This window comes from Sciurus carolinensis, chromosome 11, assembly GCF_902686445.1.
Source record: "Sciurus carolinensis chromosome 11, mSciCar1.2, whole genome shotgun sequence".
Taxonomy (NCBI): Eukaryota; Metazoa; Chordata; class Mammalia; order Rodentia; family Sciuridae; genus Sciurus; species Sciurus carolinensis.
Window position 1 is genome coordinate 107,461,811 of NC_062223.1, and position 19,025 is coordinate 107,480,835.

The 19,025-nt window shown below is 32.9% G+C and overlaps 1 protein-coding gene across 1 annotated transcript in view; it reads right to left on the reverse strand.

Annotated features, from left to right (window-relative positions):
- Positions 1 to 391: 391 nt before the first annotated feature.
- Cwf19l2 (CWF19 like cell cycle control factor 2) overlaps positions 392 to 19,025 on the reverse strand; it is a 96,656-nt gene continuing 78,022 nt past the window's right edge. The window contains 5 exon segments of the mRNA XM_047519006.1: positions 392 to 1,707; positions 4,631 to 4,732; positions 10,919 to 10,999; positions 12,452 to 12,607; positions 15,965 to 16,081. Of these exon segments, the coding sequence (XP_047374962.1) occupies positions 1,564 to 1,707; positions 4,631 to 4,732; positions 10,919 to 10,999; positions 12,452 to 12,607; positions 15,965 to 16,081 (600 nt within the window). The 3' untranslated portion in view covers positions 392 to 1,563.

Genomic DNA, 19,025 nt, shown 5'->3' on the forward strand with positions numbered 1-19,025 from the left:
CAAAATATTTTCCAGTTACCAAGAAGAAACTAAGAGTACACAGGTATAAATGCAGGTATGCTCTTTGCTTCTATTTCTCTCAAAGAGCAAGGTCCTCAGCTGAAAATGAAGAGCAGGAAGATAAAAAGAAGTACTTTAGCACTATATTCAAATATATTTGGCATATATCTCATTTTAGAAATCATCATACTGTGCTATGATTACTTATAAGTCTTTCTCCCTTAAAATGTAAAATAATTTTAAGGTGGAGAAAGTACTTTTAATTTTTACAAAACGAGACATGAAACAGTGCTCTACAACCAAATGTTTGGTCACTCACTAACTAAATAATTGAATGTTAATAGATTTCTTTAAGACTTCAGGACAAAGTCAAATTAGAAAACAGCAATAATACAATACTGTTAAGCATATATTTGATACCCACACACATACACTCAAATGCAATTTACAGATATTGAAGAACTAAAACCACTGAACTTTAACTCATTTGTGAAATAAAGAACAAAATGTTTTCCTTTTTTAATATATAAACAAAATAATTAGATGCTGATATTAAAAATAAATGTGATTTACTCTGAAGTATGCTTTGCACTGATTCAACATTTCATGACAAAATGTCAAGGTTCAGTTTCCAAAAACCAACATGTTTGAAAAAGAGTTACTACACAGCAGTATCATCCATATAGATATATAAAAGTAGATACACACACCAAAGCCCCACATTTTGTAAGTACAGGTTTTCTCTTGATACCAAGTGTTTAGAACAATAAAAATTAAGTGAATTCAGTCATGTAAGATACAACAAAATGTGCTCCTGGAATTTTAGAATACTCTCACTATTTAAGATTTTGTAATAATCAGTACAACCCCAAACAATGATTTGGCTAAAAATATTAACTTCTATACAAACACCAAACAACTATAAATTATGTTATTTGAAACCATTACCTTTAAAATCACCAAAATTCAAAAACTATTTAAAAATCCAGAAACATCTGAATTGTGAATATTATTCTTTCATTATCATTTAATCTTTAACACCTTGGGATATTCTTCCTTTAGAGAATAGTAGCAATACTATTTGCTACTGGTAGAAAATTAAGAGTTCTTCTATAAAACTCTATGAAAATAAATTCTGATTATTACTGAATACATCAAGTCTTATTCTCAAAAATACAAAATAAGCCAACCAACAGATTTAACTGCCTTAAAGCACACTCACTTCCCTCTGAAGCAAGGATTTGCTATATTTCCTACCTAGTTTTTCAAAAAAAGCCCTTCTATATATAACTGAATAATTCAGAATACCAAGGAATGGGTACAGAACAGAAATGTGAGCAGATGATCCAATACATCAGTTCTTACTCCATGGTCACTACGATGAATTCCCCAAAAGCAAATATGGAAGAAAACAACACAATCTAACAGCACACAGTTGCCACAGACCCAGAGAAGTCCACTTCTGCTTTTTCCTTACGACTGAAACTCAGTTGTTCAGTTAGATGCAAAGGAAATAAAAAGTAAATGGAATCTGAAGAAGAAATTTTAAAAGTGAGGTACACTTCAGCATGTTTTACTTTTGGTGAAGTCATATGGTTTCCACCACTGAGCAAACTGCAATGCTTTCTTCCTCTGGTCTTCAAAGTTTTCTCGGATCCCTTTCCTCCAAAGTCTTGGATCTAGATCCAGCATTCCACCAATGATTTCCTTTTAAAGAATGAGAAAAACAAAAAAACACATTTATGTACAAATAATAATGAAATCAGGAATAAAACTGTTTGATCTGTTATTAAATATAACATTAAGTAGTTATCCATGCCAATGTTCAAATATTGTAAATATTAACTTTGAGTAAAAAATCTGTTCTCAATTAATTCTAATTATACAAACTCTGTGATTCTCAGAGTTCTAGGTATGTCTCCTATCAAGCAATTTGTCCATTTTGTTCCTTGTTAGCATATCTTCCAGATACTAGCAAAGGGGAGAAGGAAATAGTGAAATTTAATACATTTTGGTCAATATTAGTTGCTCTGATAAACAGTATAGAGAAAGTTAAATCAACTTGCATCAATTAACTTTGCTGCTCAATTGCAGTTGAACTGTAGGTTAATGTTTTTGCTACACAGTATATTTATGAGCCACTTTCTCCCACTACTAGCTAGATTTTTTTCCAGTAAAATTAATATTTTAATACTAATTTAAGTAAACCTAGACTTTAAAATTATAAATCACTTTCATTTAAGATGTTACATTCTCACACTCTGAAAGGAATGGCTTTTGGTTCTGTGCTTATTATTCTACAGTATCTTCTTCATGATCTTCCCTCCTGTGCTACAAAAATTAATCAAATTTATGCATATGGAATTTGTGTACAGGAAGATAAGGAGGAGACTTATAATGCTTAGAAGGCAAGCAGTATGGTAAATGGTTAATTATGGAATGAAACACTAAACTAAGGGTCAAATTTCGCATACTCAGTCTAGCTCTGCTGGACTGTGCAGTGACATATTAGACAAATAGCATGATCTAAGTCATAGGTTCTTCATCTTAATAAGTATACTATGAGGACCTACTATGCACATGCAACACCATATGTTACATGGGATACGAAAATAACTCATATACAGCTGTCTTCAAAGAGCTTATAAAAGTATGGAACTGTGGAGGGATCCAAAATAAGAAGTTACTGAACTATATACATAGGACTATCTTTTAAAGCAGATTAAAGTAATGGCAAAGCAGACCATTTGGAGACTCAAAAAGAAGAAAAAAATTCTTTGTTGGATAAATCAGGAAAAGCTTCAAGGAAAAGGGAACCTCCAATCATTAGAAAAGAGAAATAAAAAGGCTAAAAGAGATAGTAGTTTACACAAGACATCAAGGGAAATGGGGCAAATTTAGATTTAGTACAAGAGTTTCCTGGCCTCAATTCAACTAAGCAACATAGGTTAAGAAAGCCTAGCTTATGGGTTTACATAAAAAATGCAAGTATATCTTATGTGTACTACCAGGACTAACTCTTATTCTATTACTGATGCATATGTTAATGGAAAGAGGTCATCTCAATGATCTCTGAACAACAGCTTGAGTAGCAGACTGAAGGAAGTTCTTGGAAGTTCAAGGCTATTTCTTGAAAAAATAATTTGGAGGAAAACTGCTTAGTGATACCATGCAACTGGGAAACTTTTAATTGTAAAACAGTTCACATCAATCATAATACATAAAAGTATAATGTCTGAATGGAGGTGGTAATGTCCAAATAAATTTAAAAAGCAAAAAAATGAACTATCTACTTCCTTTCAGCTAGAATCAAGTTTAAAAGAAAAACCCAGACTTAAGGAACCTTTAGTTATAAAGTTTTATGGAGTAATAAGATAATTGTTCAAAACAGTGAAAACTATTCTTTTAGTTAATTGAAAAACATTCTTAAAATTTTTCAAACAAGTTTCCGTAATATGTTGCAACAGCTCAAAGATACATGTTATTTTGAACTCTGGTTAACCCATTAAGGACAACAGCATAAGTTCTTAATCCAAACCTCTGTAGTTCGGACTCTTAACACATCCCTATTCACTGTAGAAGATGGTCTTACGCAGGAGATGAAAGTGGGGACAAAGGGAAAGAGAGAACCTTAAGAGTTCATCAAAGCCCTTCTGAGTTTGGAGGCACTGGTACACAGAGATAATGCAAAAAGAAAGGTCTTTACTGCACTAGATTAAAAGGTCACTCCTACAGTTGTTGGTGTCTGAGTTATCACCTGGACTTTTCAGTTTCAGCTGCTGCATTAATTTTATTCCAGTTCCTCACACTAACTCATACTTCCTTGAGACTCCTTCATTTAAGGAGTATACACCTAGAAAGCAATCCTTTTCTCAAAGAAAGTACTGGCAACCAAAAGATCTGAATTCTAATATCTTCTCAGAAACTATCTGTGAAATGAGCCATATATTCTTCTGGGACTATACCGTGCTTAACTATCAATGAAGAGGTGAGGTGATTTGTTCTCTAGGTCTACCATGACCATATGTACCCTTGATTCTGTCACTTATCAGTGTATAACCCAGGGAAAGTTACACAATCTCTCTGTAGCTCAGTTTCTTCATCTGTAAGATAAGAGTTATAACAGTATCTACACAAAATTCATTGTGAGCATTAAATAAGTGCTTAGAACAGTACTTGGCACATTGTAAGCCTTTAATCATTGTTAGCAATTATCATTATTCTCAGGACAAGACTGGCTGACTCCAAAGGAAAATACTACAGTCACTGTTGACACTGTCAAGAGGTATTTGGTTCCAAAGAAATATTCCTGCCTCTGTTACAAATATTCTGAGACATATGTGTGTATATATATATATTTTTTAATATTTTTAATTGTACACATACGTAATACCTTTATTTATTTATTTTTATGTGGTGCTGAGGATCAGACCCAGTGCCTCATACCACTAAGTGACAACCCCAACCGTCTGGGATATTTTTATTAATAACTTCTGGGTTCTAAAACTTGAGTGGAGCAGTACTCATCAACTTCATTCTATATCATACCCAAAAAGTTTTGATTTCCCTAAGAAAGAAAAGCATTAACCAAATTGCTAACCTCTGGAATAAATCAAGTTTGTTAGTATACCTTTCCAAAGTAATGAGGGAATTTGTGTTGATCTTCAATGACATGGGCAAACCCTCCTTGGAGGCCAAAGTCCACAGAGAAGTAAGGTAAGCCTCTGGGTACCTAAATAACAGACAAATCACACACGGAATACAGGACAAAATCAGAAAGTTACCCTTAATTATTTTTCTTGCTCACTGATATAAGAGTAATTAAACATCCTTCAAGACAAATGTATATAATAAATTTCCAATTCTATAGATACTTAAGTAATGAATTAACTTTCAAAGAAAAAGACTGCATTTTGGTAGCTTTTAGCCAGACTACTCTTCCTCATAGCTGGCAATTATAATCAAAAACCAATTATTTTCCTGTTCATGTAGAAAACAGGAAAAAAAATAAGGTACTTAAAATGTTTTTATAACCAGAGAACAGTTTTCCTACACACAAAAAAATAAGCATAATTTCTATTTTTCTCGAATTTTACTACATTGCTGAACAGTAAAAGGGGCCGGATTGCATACTTGAGTTTTGTTTACAAAATCCTTAAAATCTTGACTATGATAAACAAGAACAATCACAGTTTCTTTTTTTTTTTAATTATTATTAACTGGTAAGATGGGTATAACAATGCTTAGTTTATCAACCTAATTTCTGAAATATCTCAGGACTGTGATCCTTCTTTCCCTCCCTTTCTTCTATCCATCTGTGTCTCCCTCCCTCCCTCCCTCCTCCTACACATGCCCCACCCTCCCTCCCTTCCTCCCCTTCTCTGTTTCTCTCTCTCTCTCTCTCTCTCTCTCTCTCTCTCTCTCTCTCTCACACACACACACACACACACACACACAGAGTATTTTAAGCTATATCCTGACAGAAGAAAAACATTAATTTTTCTTAATTTTTGCTTTCTCTATCAGTTAAGTGTATCTCATGCTCTTTGGAGTTTTCCTTCTAAGCCCCAACTTTGTCACTAAAAAATGGGCCAATTTATAGTAACATTCTTCACCTCCAATTCTCTTACATAATCAGCACTCACTCATTTGGGCACTTAATCACATAATTCTGCTTGACTATATGAATTCTGGAGTATATCCTCTAGGAAGGTGCAATTTGGAAGGGCATAGTTTGGTATGGTGGAAAAAGAGGGGCCACCTTGAAATAATATCAAATAAAAGTAAGGGTAATAAAGGGCTATTCCTGTTACAGGAAAAGCATGAACAAAAAGTCAGTTTACAAAATAGTATAAAACATAAAATGAAGAGCAATTGGTTATTACTCTGTGACTTTATATTTTTCTATATTTTCACATTTTTAATATAATAATCACATATGACCTTGATAATTAGAAAAAGTAAAGTTAAAAAAAGAAAAAAACAAGGCTGTAAGTACATCTCTGCTTCTTAAAAGTGTGAGACTTCAGGCAAGATATTTAACACTTCTGAGTCTCATGAGAACTCTGAAGAGTTCAGAGGTCTTCTATGAAGACCAAATAGGAGAATTATGTAAAGTGCTAGCCCAATTCTTTGCACATAGAGAGTTATTACTTTCATTTCTATCTCCCATACAAGGTTGCTCTGTGCAAACTTGTTCAATGAAAAAAGAATGGAAAGCACCATTAGAATATTCCATTAGAATATTTTTGCCATCTAAAGTAGATCACCACATATGAAATGAATCTGAATAACTAAAAAGATGTATGGAACTATACTGACCAAAGGACAGTACTTTGACAGTGGGAAATAACTTCAGGAAGATATCTGTAATGACAGTACCTTTTTCTTCTATTTGTATCATACTGTTGTAGACAGAAAAATGCCCCTTCTCCCACCGAATATTATGTCAATCTCATAGTCTCGTATTTGCCATAAATATGTTACCTTACATGCCAAAAGGGACTTTATATATGTGAATAAGCTAGGGATCTTGAAATAAGAAATTACCCTGGGTTATCCGGATGGGGTCAAACTTATCATAAAGATTTTTTTTTCTTTTGTGGTATGTTGGGGATGGAACCAGGGGTATTCTTCCATTGGGCTACAACCTGAGCCATTTTTACTTTGAGACAGTGTTTTGCCAAATTGCTCAGGCTGCTCTCAAACCTGTGATCCTTCTGTCTGGGACTCCCAAGCAGCTAAGATGACAGGCATATGCCACTGTGCCCAGCAGGAGGACCAGAATCAGAGAAAGAATGAATAACACTACACTCTTGACTTTGAAGATGAAGGAAGGAGCCACAAGTTGTGAAACGCAAATCGATTCTAGCACCTGGAGAAGATGAGGTAGAATCCTTCCTGGAGCCTTTAGAACAAATGTGGGCATGCTGACACCTTGATGTTGACCCAGTGAAACTCATTTCATACTTGTGATCTCCAGAGTTATAAGATAATATATTTAGGTCACTAGATTTGTGGAAATTTTTTCCAGTGGCAATAGGAAACTAGTGTGTGTGTATCTCAAGGCTCAATAACCTATGACACAATGCATATACACAATGAATATGCAACTACTTGTGTACCAACAACAGTTTCTGTCTCAAGCTTCACCTTTATTGTTTCTCCCAGGCAACAAACAGTAGAGTCTGTAGTCTTGCTAGCAGGGTCGTTAGCACACACAGCAAAGGCTCTCTAGTATCAAAAGTTGTGCACATTCTAGCACTTTCTTTTCACTGCCTTGACCATCAAAGAAAAGAGTGTTTTGGAACATTGGCACTACTCTTTAAAGGTACAGTCAAAATTTTTATTTGTGGTAGGAAAAACAGCAGTATATGAATTTCCCTCTTTTATTCCTGTTCTAACTTCTGACCCCTGTACGTATGTATCCCTTGACTTATAAGGTCTCTGGTAAACCCAAATTTTCCTTGAGAAATACTTTCCTTAATTTAAAACTATCAGTATATGTTAGCTTTTTAAAATTGCTATAGTCTCCACAAAATTAACCTTAAAACAACATTTTTCTCATGAAATCTTAATAGCCATGAAAAAAATGACCATTTTTCTTGATAGATTATTTATTATCATGCAACTCCTCTGCATTCAACATTCAGATCTGTTTCCCTCACCTGCCACATGCCGCAGGCTTCACACCACACCACAAAAAATCAAAAGACCCAGAGAAAGTAAAACAAAATTGGCAGAAAATAAAAAGCTTATATTTGCATAGCAAAGAAAAACATAAATTCAAACAAACTCAGAATTAGAAACATACAAGTATCTATTATACAACAAGTTTACTCTGAAAAAAAATCTCCCTACTTCCAATGAAGTAAGCAAAAAAAAAAAAAAAAAAAACTACAAAATTACTAAGGACATAAAGCTTTTAAAAGAAGGATAATGAGGCTTTTTCAAAAAGACACAAAGTATGTTAAAATAACTCAAGATTGTTGACTTCATGTTCAGAAACACTTATTTTAAAAGACACTGGAAAGCCTGTTAAACTAAAGAAGTGACCTCCTTTGGAATTATTCTCACATGAAGTCTTCACAATTTCATCCAGTAACTACAGAAGCCTACAGCTGAGAAGCACCTCACAAGGTCATCTGGCTACTTGACTACCTACTGTGACTCTCCAAGAGTCTCATATAGAACTATATGATTCCTTAGTAAAAGCAATGGTTTCTATGAAATGCTTTAATGATGTTTCTTTTCTTTGTGACACTGGGGAGTGAACCCAAGGGTTATTTCACTAGCATGATTTTCTCCAGTTCCAGGGGTACTTTACCACTGAGCTACATCTCCAGCCCTTCTGGACTTTTATTCTGAGACAATAAGTTGTTCAGGTTGGCTTCAAACTTGTGATTACGGTGTGAGTCACCACACCAGGTTCAACTGCCATTCTTATAAGGATCTGTGTTTGTTTCTTATTTTTTATACTGGTTAAATTAATGAGACCTCCTGGCTACTTAATTCAGGTACCTGTGTTGGTTTTTAAAAATGAACAATAAATACCAGATGGTTTACCAGTAAGAAAACTGTAAATACAGTGTAGCAAGTGGGGAACAATACATTTCTTTTAAAATTTCAGCTTTGAAGTATGGAGATGCCTCAGAAGACTGGGAATGAACCCCAGTATATAATCCAGCTAAATGCATTTTGGTATTTAATCAAAAGAACTAAAATCAATATACTGTGGTGATATGTGCATACCAATGTTTATAGCAGTGCAATTCACAACAGCCAACCTCTGGAACCCTCGGAGGTACCCATGAACAGACAAATGGATACAGTAATGTGGTATATATATATATCTCATTATCCTTCTTTTAAAAGCTTTATGTCCTTAGTAATTTTGTAGTTTTTTTTTTTTTTTTTTTTTTTTGCTTACTTCATTGGAAGTAGGGAGATTTTTTTTCAGAGTAAACTTGTTATATAATAGATACTTGAATGTTTCTAATTCTGAGTTTGTTTGAATTTATGTTTTTCTTTGCTATGCAAATACACACACACACACACACAATGAAGTTCTACTCAATCATAAAGAATAATGAAATTATGTCAGTGCTGGTAAATGGATAGAACTGGAGAAAACCATGCTCAGTGAAATAACCCAGACTCAGAAAGTCAAGGGTTGAATGTTTTCTGTCATGGGGCAGCAGTGGGGGGGGGAGGGGGGGGGCGTTGTGAAAAGGGGATCTCATAAAAACAGAAAGGAGACCAACAGAGTAGAGAAGGGGATTGAGAGGGAGGGAGGAGGGAAAGCATGAAGTACTGGGTAATAAAATCTACCAAATTATGCTATGTCCACATATAAATATGCCACAATGTATCCTGCATATATATACACATTTATAATGCACTAATTAAAATAATGATCATAACAATAATAATAAAAGGGAGATTAATAGAGTAGAGCAAGTGGATGAAGGGAGGATAGGGAAAGGAAGGCCCTAGGGAATGAGATTGACCAAATGGTGTTATGTGTATGAACAAGTGTGGCACAATGAACCCCCTATTATGTATAATTATAAAGTGTCAATAAAAATAGATAAAAGAACCATGAAATTTTTCTAATTTAAAATGTCTTCAGTTCCCATTAAAATAGTTTTCTAAAAGAATATTTAATGGCATGTGAAATTATAATTTAAGAAGTGAAAAGAGCACAAAAATGTACATAAATTACACTTTTTTCTGTAGATTAATAGGGAAGAAAAGTAAATAGGACACAGATTTAAAACTATGTATCTTCAATAATGCAATGAAATTTGAAGCTTTGGCTCAAGATATAATAAGTGTAATGAGAAATACTATTGGTCTACATGTCATGTTTCAGGAGTTTGATTTTCAAAAGAAAAAATGGGGAAGAAATATTCCAATAACATCTACTAGAACAGGAGTTCACAAACATTTTTTTTTTTTTCCAAGGGCCACATAACATATTATCTTAGGTTTTATGGATCATACTGTCTCTGTTAGGACTATTTAACTCTGCACTTGTAGCTGAAAGCAATCATAAATAATACATTTTTAAAAAATGGGTAAGGTTATATTCCAATAAAACTTCATTTACATAAACAGAAGAAAGTTTAGAACGAAGGCTTGAATTACCAACCCCTGCACCAGAATATAAGCTCCATAAAGGCAAGGATCTTCTGTTTTATTCTACTACGTACAAACACACATGGATTAGTGCTTGATAAATAGCAGGCATTCAATAAATATTTGTGGAGTAAATTATTCTTTGGATGGAAAATCAAAAAGGAATCTATACTCCATTAAATCTGTACTCCATTTTAGTTATATTTCTAGAGAAAAAGAAAAGTCATTATGTAAGTCAACCTATATGTAACTTGTATCTAAAAGTTGACCTGCAAGTTAAGATCAAACTATAAAACATGGTTAGGCAAGTCCCCAAAAGAGTAATAAACCATAACCTAACTCAACTATTATTTTATAGGAACATAACAGGAAACTTTTGTATAAAAATAGAAAAGAAAATGTGTTCCAAGTTCAAAATAGAGTCAGCAGGAGATTTTTTCCTCATTATAAATTCAGTGACAATAATGCCCTTCTCAATTGACTCTCACAGGGCTGATTGCTTCATGGTAGATTCTGATCAGTGCCATAACCAATTATGGGGAATACAACAACAAGAATAACGGTCAGGAAGAAACATTCATTTGAACAAATAACTTTTCCATTAATAAACAAACATTTTGTAGATGACGTAGAATGTAAATAATGTCACAAATAAAATGTGGAATTAATTATTTCACCTTTAGTCACTTAGCCAAATGGTCTATTCAACAAATAGGATTTGGAAATGAATGAAGATCCTAAACACTAATTTCTTACATTAAAAAAAAAGAATACTTACAGACTTTCTGATATCTTTTGAAGAGAGATCAATCAACTTCTTGTTCATGGACCACTCTTCATCAGATTCCAATATAGCTTTCTAATAAACAGCCATTTGTTAAATGAGCAATATAATTGCAAATGCAAAGAGACCATTTAAAATAAAACAATGTGATGTATAGTTTATACTATACAGAGTATAGTATACATGATAGGTCATTTTTCTGAATAGGTTAAGTCTTTAATTAGAATAATTTAAAACCGGAAGTTTAATGTTATACTGGAAGTAAAAAATCTCTTTCTTAACTAAAACAGAACAAGCATGTGTCTGTAGGATTATCTGGCTTATTCTATACTTTAAGAGCCTGTCTTTAAATCAAATAATCAGTGTTTTTAAAAATTCCTAAAGAGAAAGTCAATTTTAACCAGCTCATTAACAAATTTTATAATCCTTTTAATTATAATTTAGTTTATATTAAAAAATTTTACTTTTCAAGTTTCTAATCATTTCATGTGCAATCATATTATTCCAACTCACAGAACATTACCTTCCTTTTTCTTTGCACATGTTAATATTTCACATATAGTTTGACATTTTTGCATCTGCATTAGTATAAAAAACATCAGGTCAGCATCAAATATACCATTTAGTAAAAGCTGCATGAATGCTGCAGTGACAATTGGTTACAAATTCTAGTCATTTAATATATGTTCAAATTGTACATCAAGATGAGAATTTTCCTTTTTATAAGTAGCATGATGAGACATTAAGTACTAATATTTACATCAATAACTTGTCACAGCAATTATAATTGGTACCATTTGTATGTTAGCTTTGTTTCAGTTTTTCAAAGGTAAGTTTTCTAGTGTTATGACAACAAATTTTGGCTTGAAAGTACTTCTTAGTAAAACATGGATTTCACTATAGAAATGAAATTATAAGTTACTAGTGAATAGTATCTTCATAGTTCTAGGTAAACATCCTTTGAAAAAGTAAAAAGTCCAAATTTCTTTCACTAGAAATTTGTTCAGCAGAACATTTTATGCTTTGCCTCTTTTGTTTGTATGTTAGATGTTTTGGTTTGGATCTGAAATGTCCCCCAAAAGCTCATGTGTTGAAGGCCTTTCCCAATGTAGCAGTGTTCAGAGGAAGGGCCTTTGCAAAGGTAATTAAATCATGAGGTCTCTGGTCTCATGAATGGTAAATTCACTGACGAATTCATAATCTGATGGCATTATTGGGAGGTGGTAGAAACCATATGAAGGAAGTAAGTCTCTCTCTTTTCCAGTTGCCATGAGCTAAGCAGCTTTGCTCTGCCATGATGTTCTGACACAGTAATGGAGCTGGCAAACCATAAAATGAAACCTCTGAAAACATGAGCCAAAACAAATCTTTTCTTTAATAAGTTATTTTCTCAGTATTTGTCACAGTGAAAAGCTAATACAATATAAAATCTGATATACATATATGAGAATAAAATGACTAAAGACACTGTATCTATAAGAATACTGTAGCAAAAATAAGTATTATGCAAAAATTGCCAACAAATACCTTAAAATAAATGGGAGCCATATCACCCACTTCCTTGGGGAGAGGAATACATTCATAAACCATGTGATATTGTTTCTTCATGTTCACATTTGTTTCTAAAAAGATGCAGTCCAATTCTTTACATTCAAACATCTTTACCAAGGATTTCCTAAACATCTAAAGGAAGGAAGAAAACAAAGACAAACATATATTTAAGTATTTCTTCTCCTCTACATATGGTAAAAACTTAAATAAAAAACATGTGTTTAATGGAATAATTTGAGGTGATCAATTTCATTAAAAGCAAGACATTCTCCAAGTTCAACATAAAAACATACTATATGTAGTTCAATAATAATCATTTTAGTTATATAACAATGAAACAGGAAAGTTTTTGTAGTTATCGTAAGATATATCAAAACTAATTTTTTTGTTCTTTTTAGATATACATGACAGTAGAGTGTATTTTGACATATTATAACCAAACCTATTTTATGCTTCAGAAAAATACAGAGATTACAAAACAGAGGAACGATATGAAATTCCTACATTCCTGGTAGAATACACTTCATTTTACTGGGAAAACAGGAAATTCTTCTTATTTTCCACATTTTAAACTGTCATTACTCATGTAATTGCCCATTCTTATTTAATCAATACACGTGGATTGAAAATTCTTATTATCTACTTAAATAAATTATACTGCAGATTGTTGCAGTCACAATTTATATCATCACATTATAAAATCAAGTAAATATGACTAAATAATTTTGAAGTTAAAATTAGTTTTTGTAAAAATAATCTACATGGAGTTAATTATGCAGCATTAATACTATAATATTTTGAGGTTTTTTTAAATAGAATGTGTCTAAATATAAAGTTATCAAAAGACAATTTATAAGAGAGAATAGAAGACACATTTATCTCTACTCTCTCCATGGAGTAACCCTCAAAAATGGCATTAAAGGAAATTTTTAAAGGCATAAATCTACTTGAACAAAAAGAATGAGAGAAGACACAGTGAAAATCAAATCATCCCATGATATAAGACTTAAATGCTAGAAAGCTGGTTCATACCTTGCAGGGGAGAAGAGGAAACTGCAGGGATGGCAGGGAAGATACCCAGGATGCCCTACAGAACCCTCAAAAGCCTCAGGGATGCAGAGGTCAAGGTGTGTCTAAAAACAGATGACTTAGATGAAAGTTTTTTAAAAAGCAATTTACATGCCAGATCATCTCCCTACCAGCAGAATGCTAGATTATTCTCTGGAAAAAGTAAATCAAGATAGCTGAGCTGGGAAAAGCAGACACAATTCAGAGCATACAATTTGAAAACAGGAAAAGTTACTTAATGTTCTTAAATACTCAACATTTTATCATCCTCTGCTTTCTAACACTCTCATCTCCCAGAATACTGGCAAGCAAGCTTAGACAGTACAAACAGAAGATTCAGAGTCTCTTCTGGAGGGTCTGAATAGTCCAAAAGAAAGAATAAAAGGCCAATACTAGCAATTTCCAAGTGAAATGGCCCCATCACATCACTCAGTGAGGCCCACCATAGACATCATGAACAACTCTCCTTCCTCACACCACCAATTTGGGATATTTAACAAATGGCCCATACAGTCTGACTATAGTACATGTTCTAGCATAATTGACAAAGTGATAAGAATAAATTTAAATGGGATGAAATACCACTGTACATTTAACAAAACTAACAATGTAGATCTTACTTATTTGAAATTTGTGATTATTCAAGTGTGCTCTACTGAAACTTACCTTTGTATTTTCTACTAAACAGAATAAAAGTTAAACTTAAATGTTATTAGAAAATGGTTTTTAAAAACTTGAAAAACTGGCTCCTGAATTTGCAAACAATATTTTGTGTTAATTTGTCACTAATTTTAAAATACATTCAATAAAAGAGGTGAATAATTTTAAGTAATATACATTAATAGTTATTCAACTAATTTGAGTGATGCATATATGAAAGTAAAAACAAAAACCAAGCAAACTATACTTCTTCAAATATGCTAAGATTCACATATTAGTTCACTATCTTTCAATACTTTAACTGCTAGTATTTTTTTTTCTTTTACCACACAAGAGTAAGCTTTAATGCCATTTGCATAAAATGATTTGGCTTTTCCTCCCTCACTCAATTTTCCATAATAAATCTGGCTTACAAAAATCTGCAAAACTATACTATAACCTGTATCAGAATATATTAAACCTTTATGCAAAAATAATGAATGATTTTAAATCTGTATTTCTCATAGCAACTAAAATACCATGTTCATGTACTCAATTGATATTTGTTTAAATAAATTTCCTCTATATTCATCTCAATGTTTTTCATCAAGTAGTTTAGTTTCTTTCAAAAATGTAAAGCATACACACTAGATTCTCATAACTACTTAAATACTTTTGGCACCATATTTTATTCTGAGTCAAATCAATTTTTAAAATTCAGAAAAGACCTACAATAATTAAAAGCCAAATTCCCATTTTCTGTTATGGTTGTTGTTTTACCTTTAAATTACCTACTGTTACAGGCACCCACCACTAGGAATAAAATAAAAGCAAAAACAAAAAACTTCCACATCAAAAATACTTGACTACATTCTTACTCTTGCTTGGCCCTGTATGCAATAGAACAACTTCCCCTTTTCACTTTCACAATATCAATTAAAAAGCACAGGGAGTAAGAGACTAAAACATGAAATGCAGCCAAAATATATCCTCATTTGGCATCTTTAACAGCATTCTGAAAAATCTAGTATGTACAATAGTCCCCTCTAATGCTGCCTGTCACCTCTATTCAGTTGTCAGGCATTTAAAAATAAGCATTTGCTTTTTTCTCGCTCCCTTTCCCTCTTCCTCCCTCCCCTCTCCCACTCCCTCCCCCCCTTCCTCCCTTCCTCCCTCCCTTTGGCCCCCCATCATTATGAGGTCTTGAAATAATTTTGCAACAGTTTTACCCATGTTGTGCCTTTTAATCTCTTGAAGAATCAGTCACTAAAACAGATCCCTGAATCCAAAAGCTGGGCTATGTTATGAAAGGAAAGGGGTGAAAAATAAAGCTAGTAACAAAATCACCATAGCAGAGAAAACCATTTCATTACAAAATACGGCAATTGCTGACTATCAGCCTCCCGCTGCCAAACTTCTTTATGTTACCTGAAAAATTATTTCCTTTCAGCTGGAATTTGTTAGCTTACTATGATAAGAATGATTATCTCATGCTACACAAAGTACTTTTTGAAATTTTATTAATTTAAGTAGCAGTAATTGTTACTTTGTCACAGTTTATTAATAAATAAGTTTTCAAAACATTTGAGTACACAGGAAGCAATATTAAAAAGTAGGGTGTACTAGAAACATTATATCCACAGATACATGCAACTATGAAAATACAAATTTGAAAGTAACTAACATCATTGAGCAAAGTATAAAACCTGTTAGAACTTATCACCAAGTTTGCAAAATTTGCTCATGAGCTATACAATGATTAATAAGCATTATCATGCTGACCTGAATTTCTTCCCAGATGTCCTCATCCAATAAGGTAGCTGCTCGATGATGCTGCAAAGGAACTATCAGGCAGTGTCCCTCAGTAAGAGACTGGAAGTTGGGTAAACATAAATAAACCTATGGGGGAAAATTCCAAAGGAGAAATGTTGTTATTTATTCTTAGCTGTTATAGATGAGTCCCTGATAGGGAAAAAATTGAAATTTATACAAAGTATCCTTGCTTATAAGACATATTTTATTTTAATATTTTAAAAGATTTTTAAAAAATATTTTAAAAGTCACAAAAAAGACTTTTTGCAGGGAGAGGGGTGGGTACATCAAGAGGATTAAACCCAGGACCACTCATATGCTAGGCATGACCACTACCACTGAACTATACTCCCCAGGTCTTTTCATTATTTTATTTTCAGACAATCTCACTGAGTTTCCTCAAATGTGTGATCCTCCTGCCTCAGTCTCTTGAGTAGCTGGAATTACAGGTGTATAACACCTTGCCAGGTGAAAACAGCTTTTTTAAAAGCTGAATATTTAGAATATAAATTTCAGTTTTCATTACTATATATCAGACAGTAACTAAGATTTCCCAAGGCAGGGCAAGAATGAATGACTTTATCCTTGATTCAAGGGAGCTATATACTTCCAAAGCCCTTGAAACAACACAATTTTTTCAAGAATAAAAAGATACATGGCATGGCCATGGTAAAATAGTCTAACTGATGCCTGTTAATCAGGCCTTCCATCTCTCATTAGCTAAGAAAACATAATTAACCTAGCTAAGAGGGAGAGGAAATGACCTTAGGATGGCTTTACTGCTCTGGTTAAGCTCTGTTTATTTATAGATGTGTATCACCTAATATCTGGTACAATTTTCCATCATATACAAATTGTCTTTTTTTTAAAAAGGTCAATTAAAACATATAAAAAGGTCAATTAGTATGATACAGTGAACAAAAGGTTCATAAGAACATAATATTCTGCAAAAGAGCTTGATCTTATTTTCTATTATTTTTTGTTACATTTTAGTGCCTTCGCTCATGCTATCCTGTCTCCTATATTCTACCATCAAACTATCACAAGACCTATCACTTCCAGGAGCCTTCCTTGTACTCTAGAGTAACTTAAATATTCACTTTCATTCCCATAACATTCCTGTACACATGCATTAAAACTGATCTGCTTATGTGATATCCTCTCCCCCATAAAATTTAAAGTAACTAGAGGGAATTTAGCCATCTTTATATGTCTAGGACCTAACCAAGGGCCTGACATACACTACATGCTCAATAAATATGCTTGATAAACAATAAATTATTAAAGTTTTGTTTCTTTTTCCCAATCAAAATAAAAGTAGGTGAGTAGAATCATGGAAGAATATTAAAGAATAAGCACAAATATTATTTAGTAATATAATATTTGACTCATTCTAAAAAATACTTAACCACTTGCTTTAGGCAAAAAAAAAAAAAATCCCATAGTTTGCTGAAAATACTAAAAAATCATATCATAAAAAGTACAAAATTTACATATGACATGATAGTCTATGTAGGAAATCATAAAAAAATCAAAAATTTTCCAGGACTAGTAAATGATTATAATAAAATCACAGGATATGAGGTTAATATGCTAAAGTCAACTGCTTTCCTATGTAACATACCAACAATGAACAATAGGAATTTGAAATTGAAAATACATAAAATTTAAATTGGCAACCTCAAAATGTAATAGTTAGGAGAAGTGGTCTTTGGCAAAGAAACTTAGAACATTCAATGCAAAAAGCACTCTTTTCCAACAATTGTACTAGAACAAATGGAAGCCACACGAAAAAAGGAACCTCCCGTAAAATCTTATACCTTTCACAAAAATTAAATTCAAAATATAAAATGCAAAACCACAAAACTTCTAAGTTATAGGAGAAATCTAGGTAGGCTTCAGTTTGATCAGTTTGTAGATACAACACCAAAAGCAAAATCAATTAAAGAAAAATGGTAACTTGAACTTTATTAAATACTTTTGTTCCTGCAAAACACACTGTCTAAAGAATGAGTGACAGAAATATTTGCAAAGCAGATAATAAAGGACTTGGGTCCAAAATATATGAAACAAAAACATACAAAACAACACTAACCACAACAAAAGTCTCTTAAAGTTCAACAAGGAAAACAATTTAAAATGGGCCAAGTGCCAGGCACAGTGACATACACCTATAGTCCCAGACGCTCAAGAGGTTGAGGCAGGAAGAACACTTGAGCCCAGGAGTTCGAGGTCAATCTTGGGAAAATAGTGAGACTCTATCTCAAAGGGGGGAAAAAAAAACAGGCAAACATTGAACAGTCACCTGTCCAAAGAAGACACAGGATAGCAAATAAGCATATGAAAAGATGGTCAACATTCTTGTTATTAAAAATTGCAAATAAAATAACAGTGAAGTTGAGCAGGGGCACACACCTGTAATCCCAACTACTGGGAATCTCAGGCAGGAGGATCAAAAGTTCAAGGCCAGCCTGGGCAAGTTAGCAAGACCATGGCTAAAAATAAAACAGAAAAAAGGGCTGGGGAGGGAGCTCAGTGGTAGATTATTCGCCTAGCATGTGTGAGACCCTGTGTTCAATCCTCAGTACCACAAAAACAAAACAATACAAAAACAACAAAATACTACTATAAAATTGGTGAAACTTTGGGGGAAAATGGATATATTCATTATTTTAATCATGGTGATGGTTTCAAAGGTATATACAGACATCAAAAACTGTACACTTTCAATATGTTTGGTTTACACACTTAATATGTGTGGTTTATTTATATCAATTATACATCAATAAAGGTGGAAAATTAGAAAAAAATTACTGAAAATTCAAAAAACTATCAATATCAAATGCTGGCAAAGATGTAGCATAACAGGAACTTTTGTTCACTGCTATTTGGAATTCAAAATTGGTAGACACTCTGGAAGATAGTTTGGCAGTTTCTTACAAAGCTGAATAAGTTGCATACAATACAGCAAGTATTTACCCAATTGATCTGAAGACTTCTATGCACACAAAAAACTGCATGCAAATGTTTA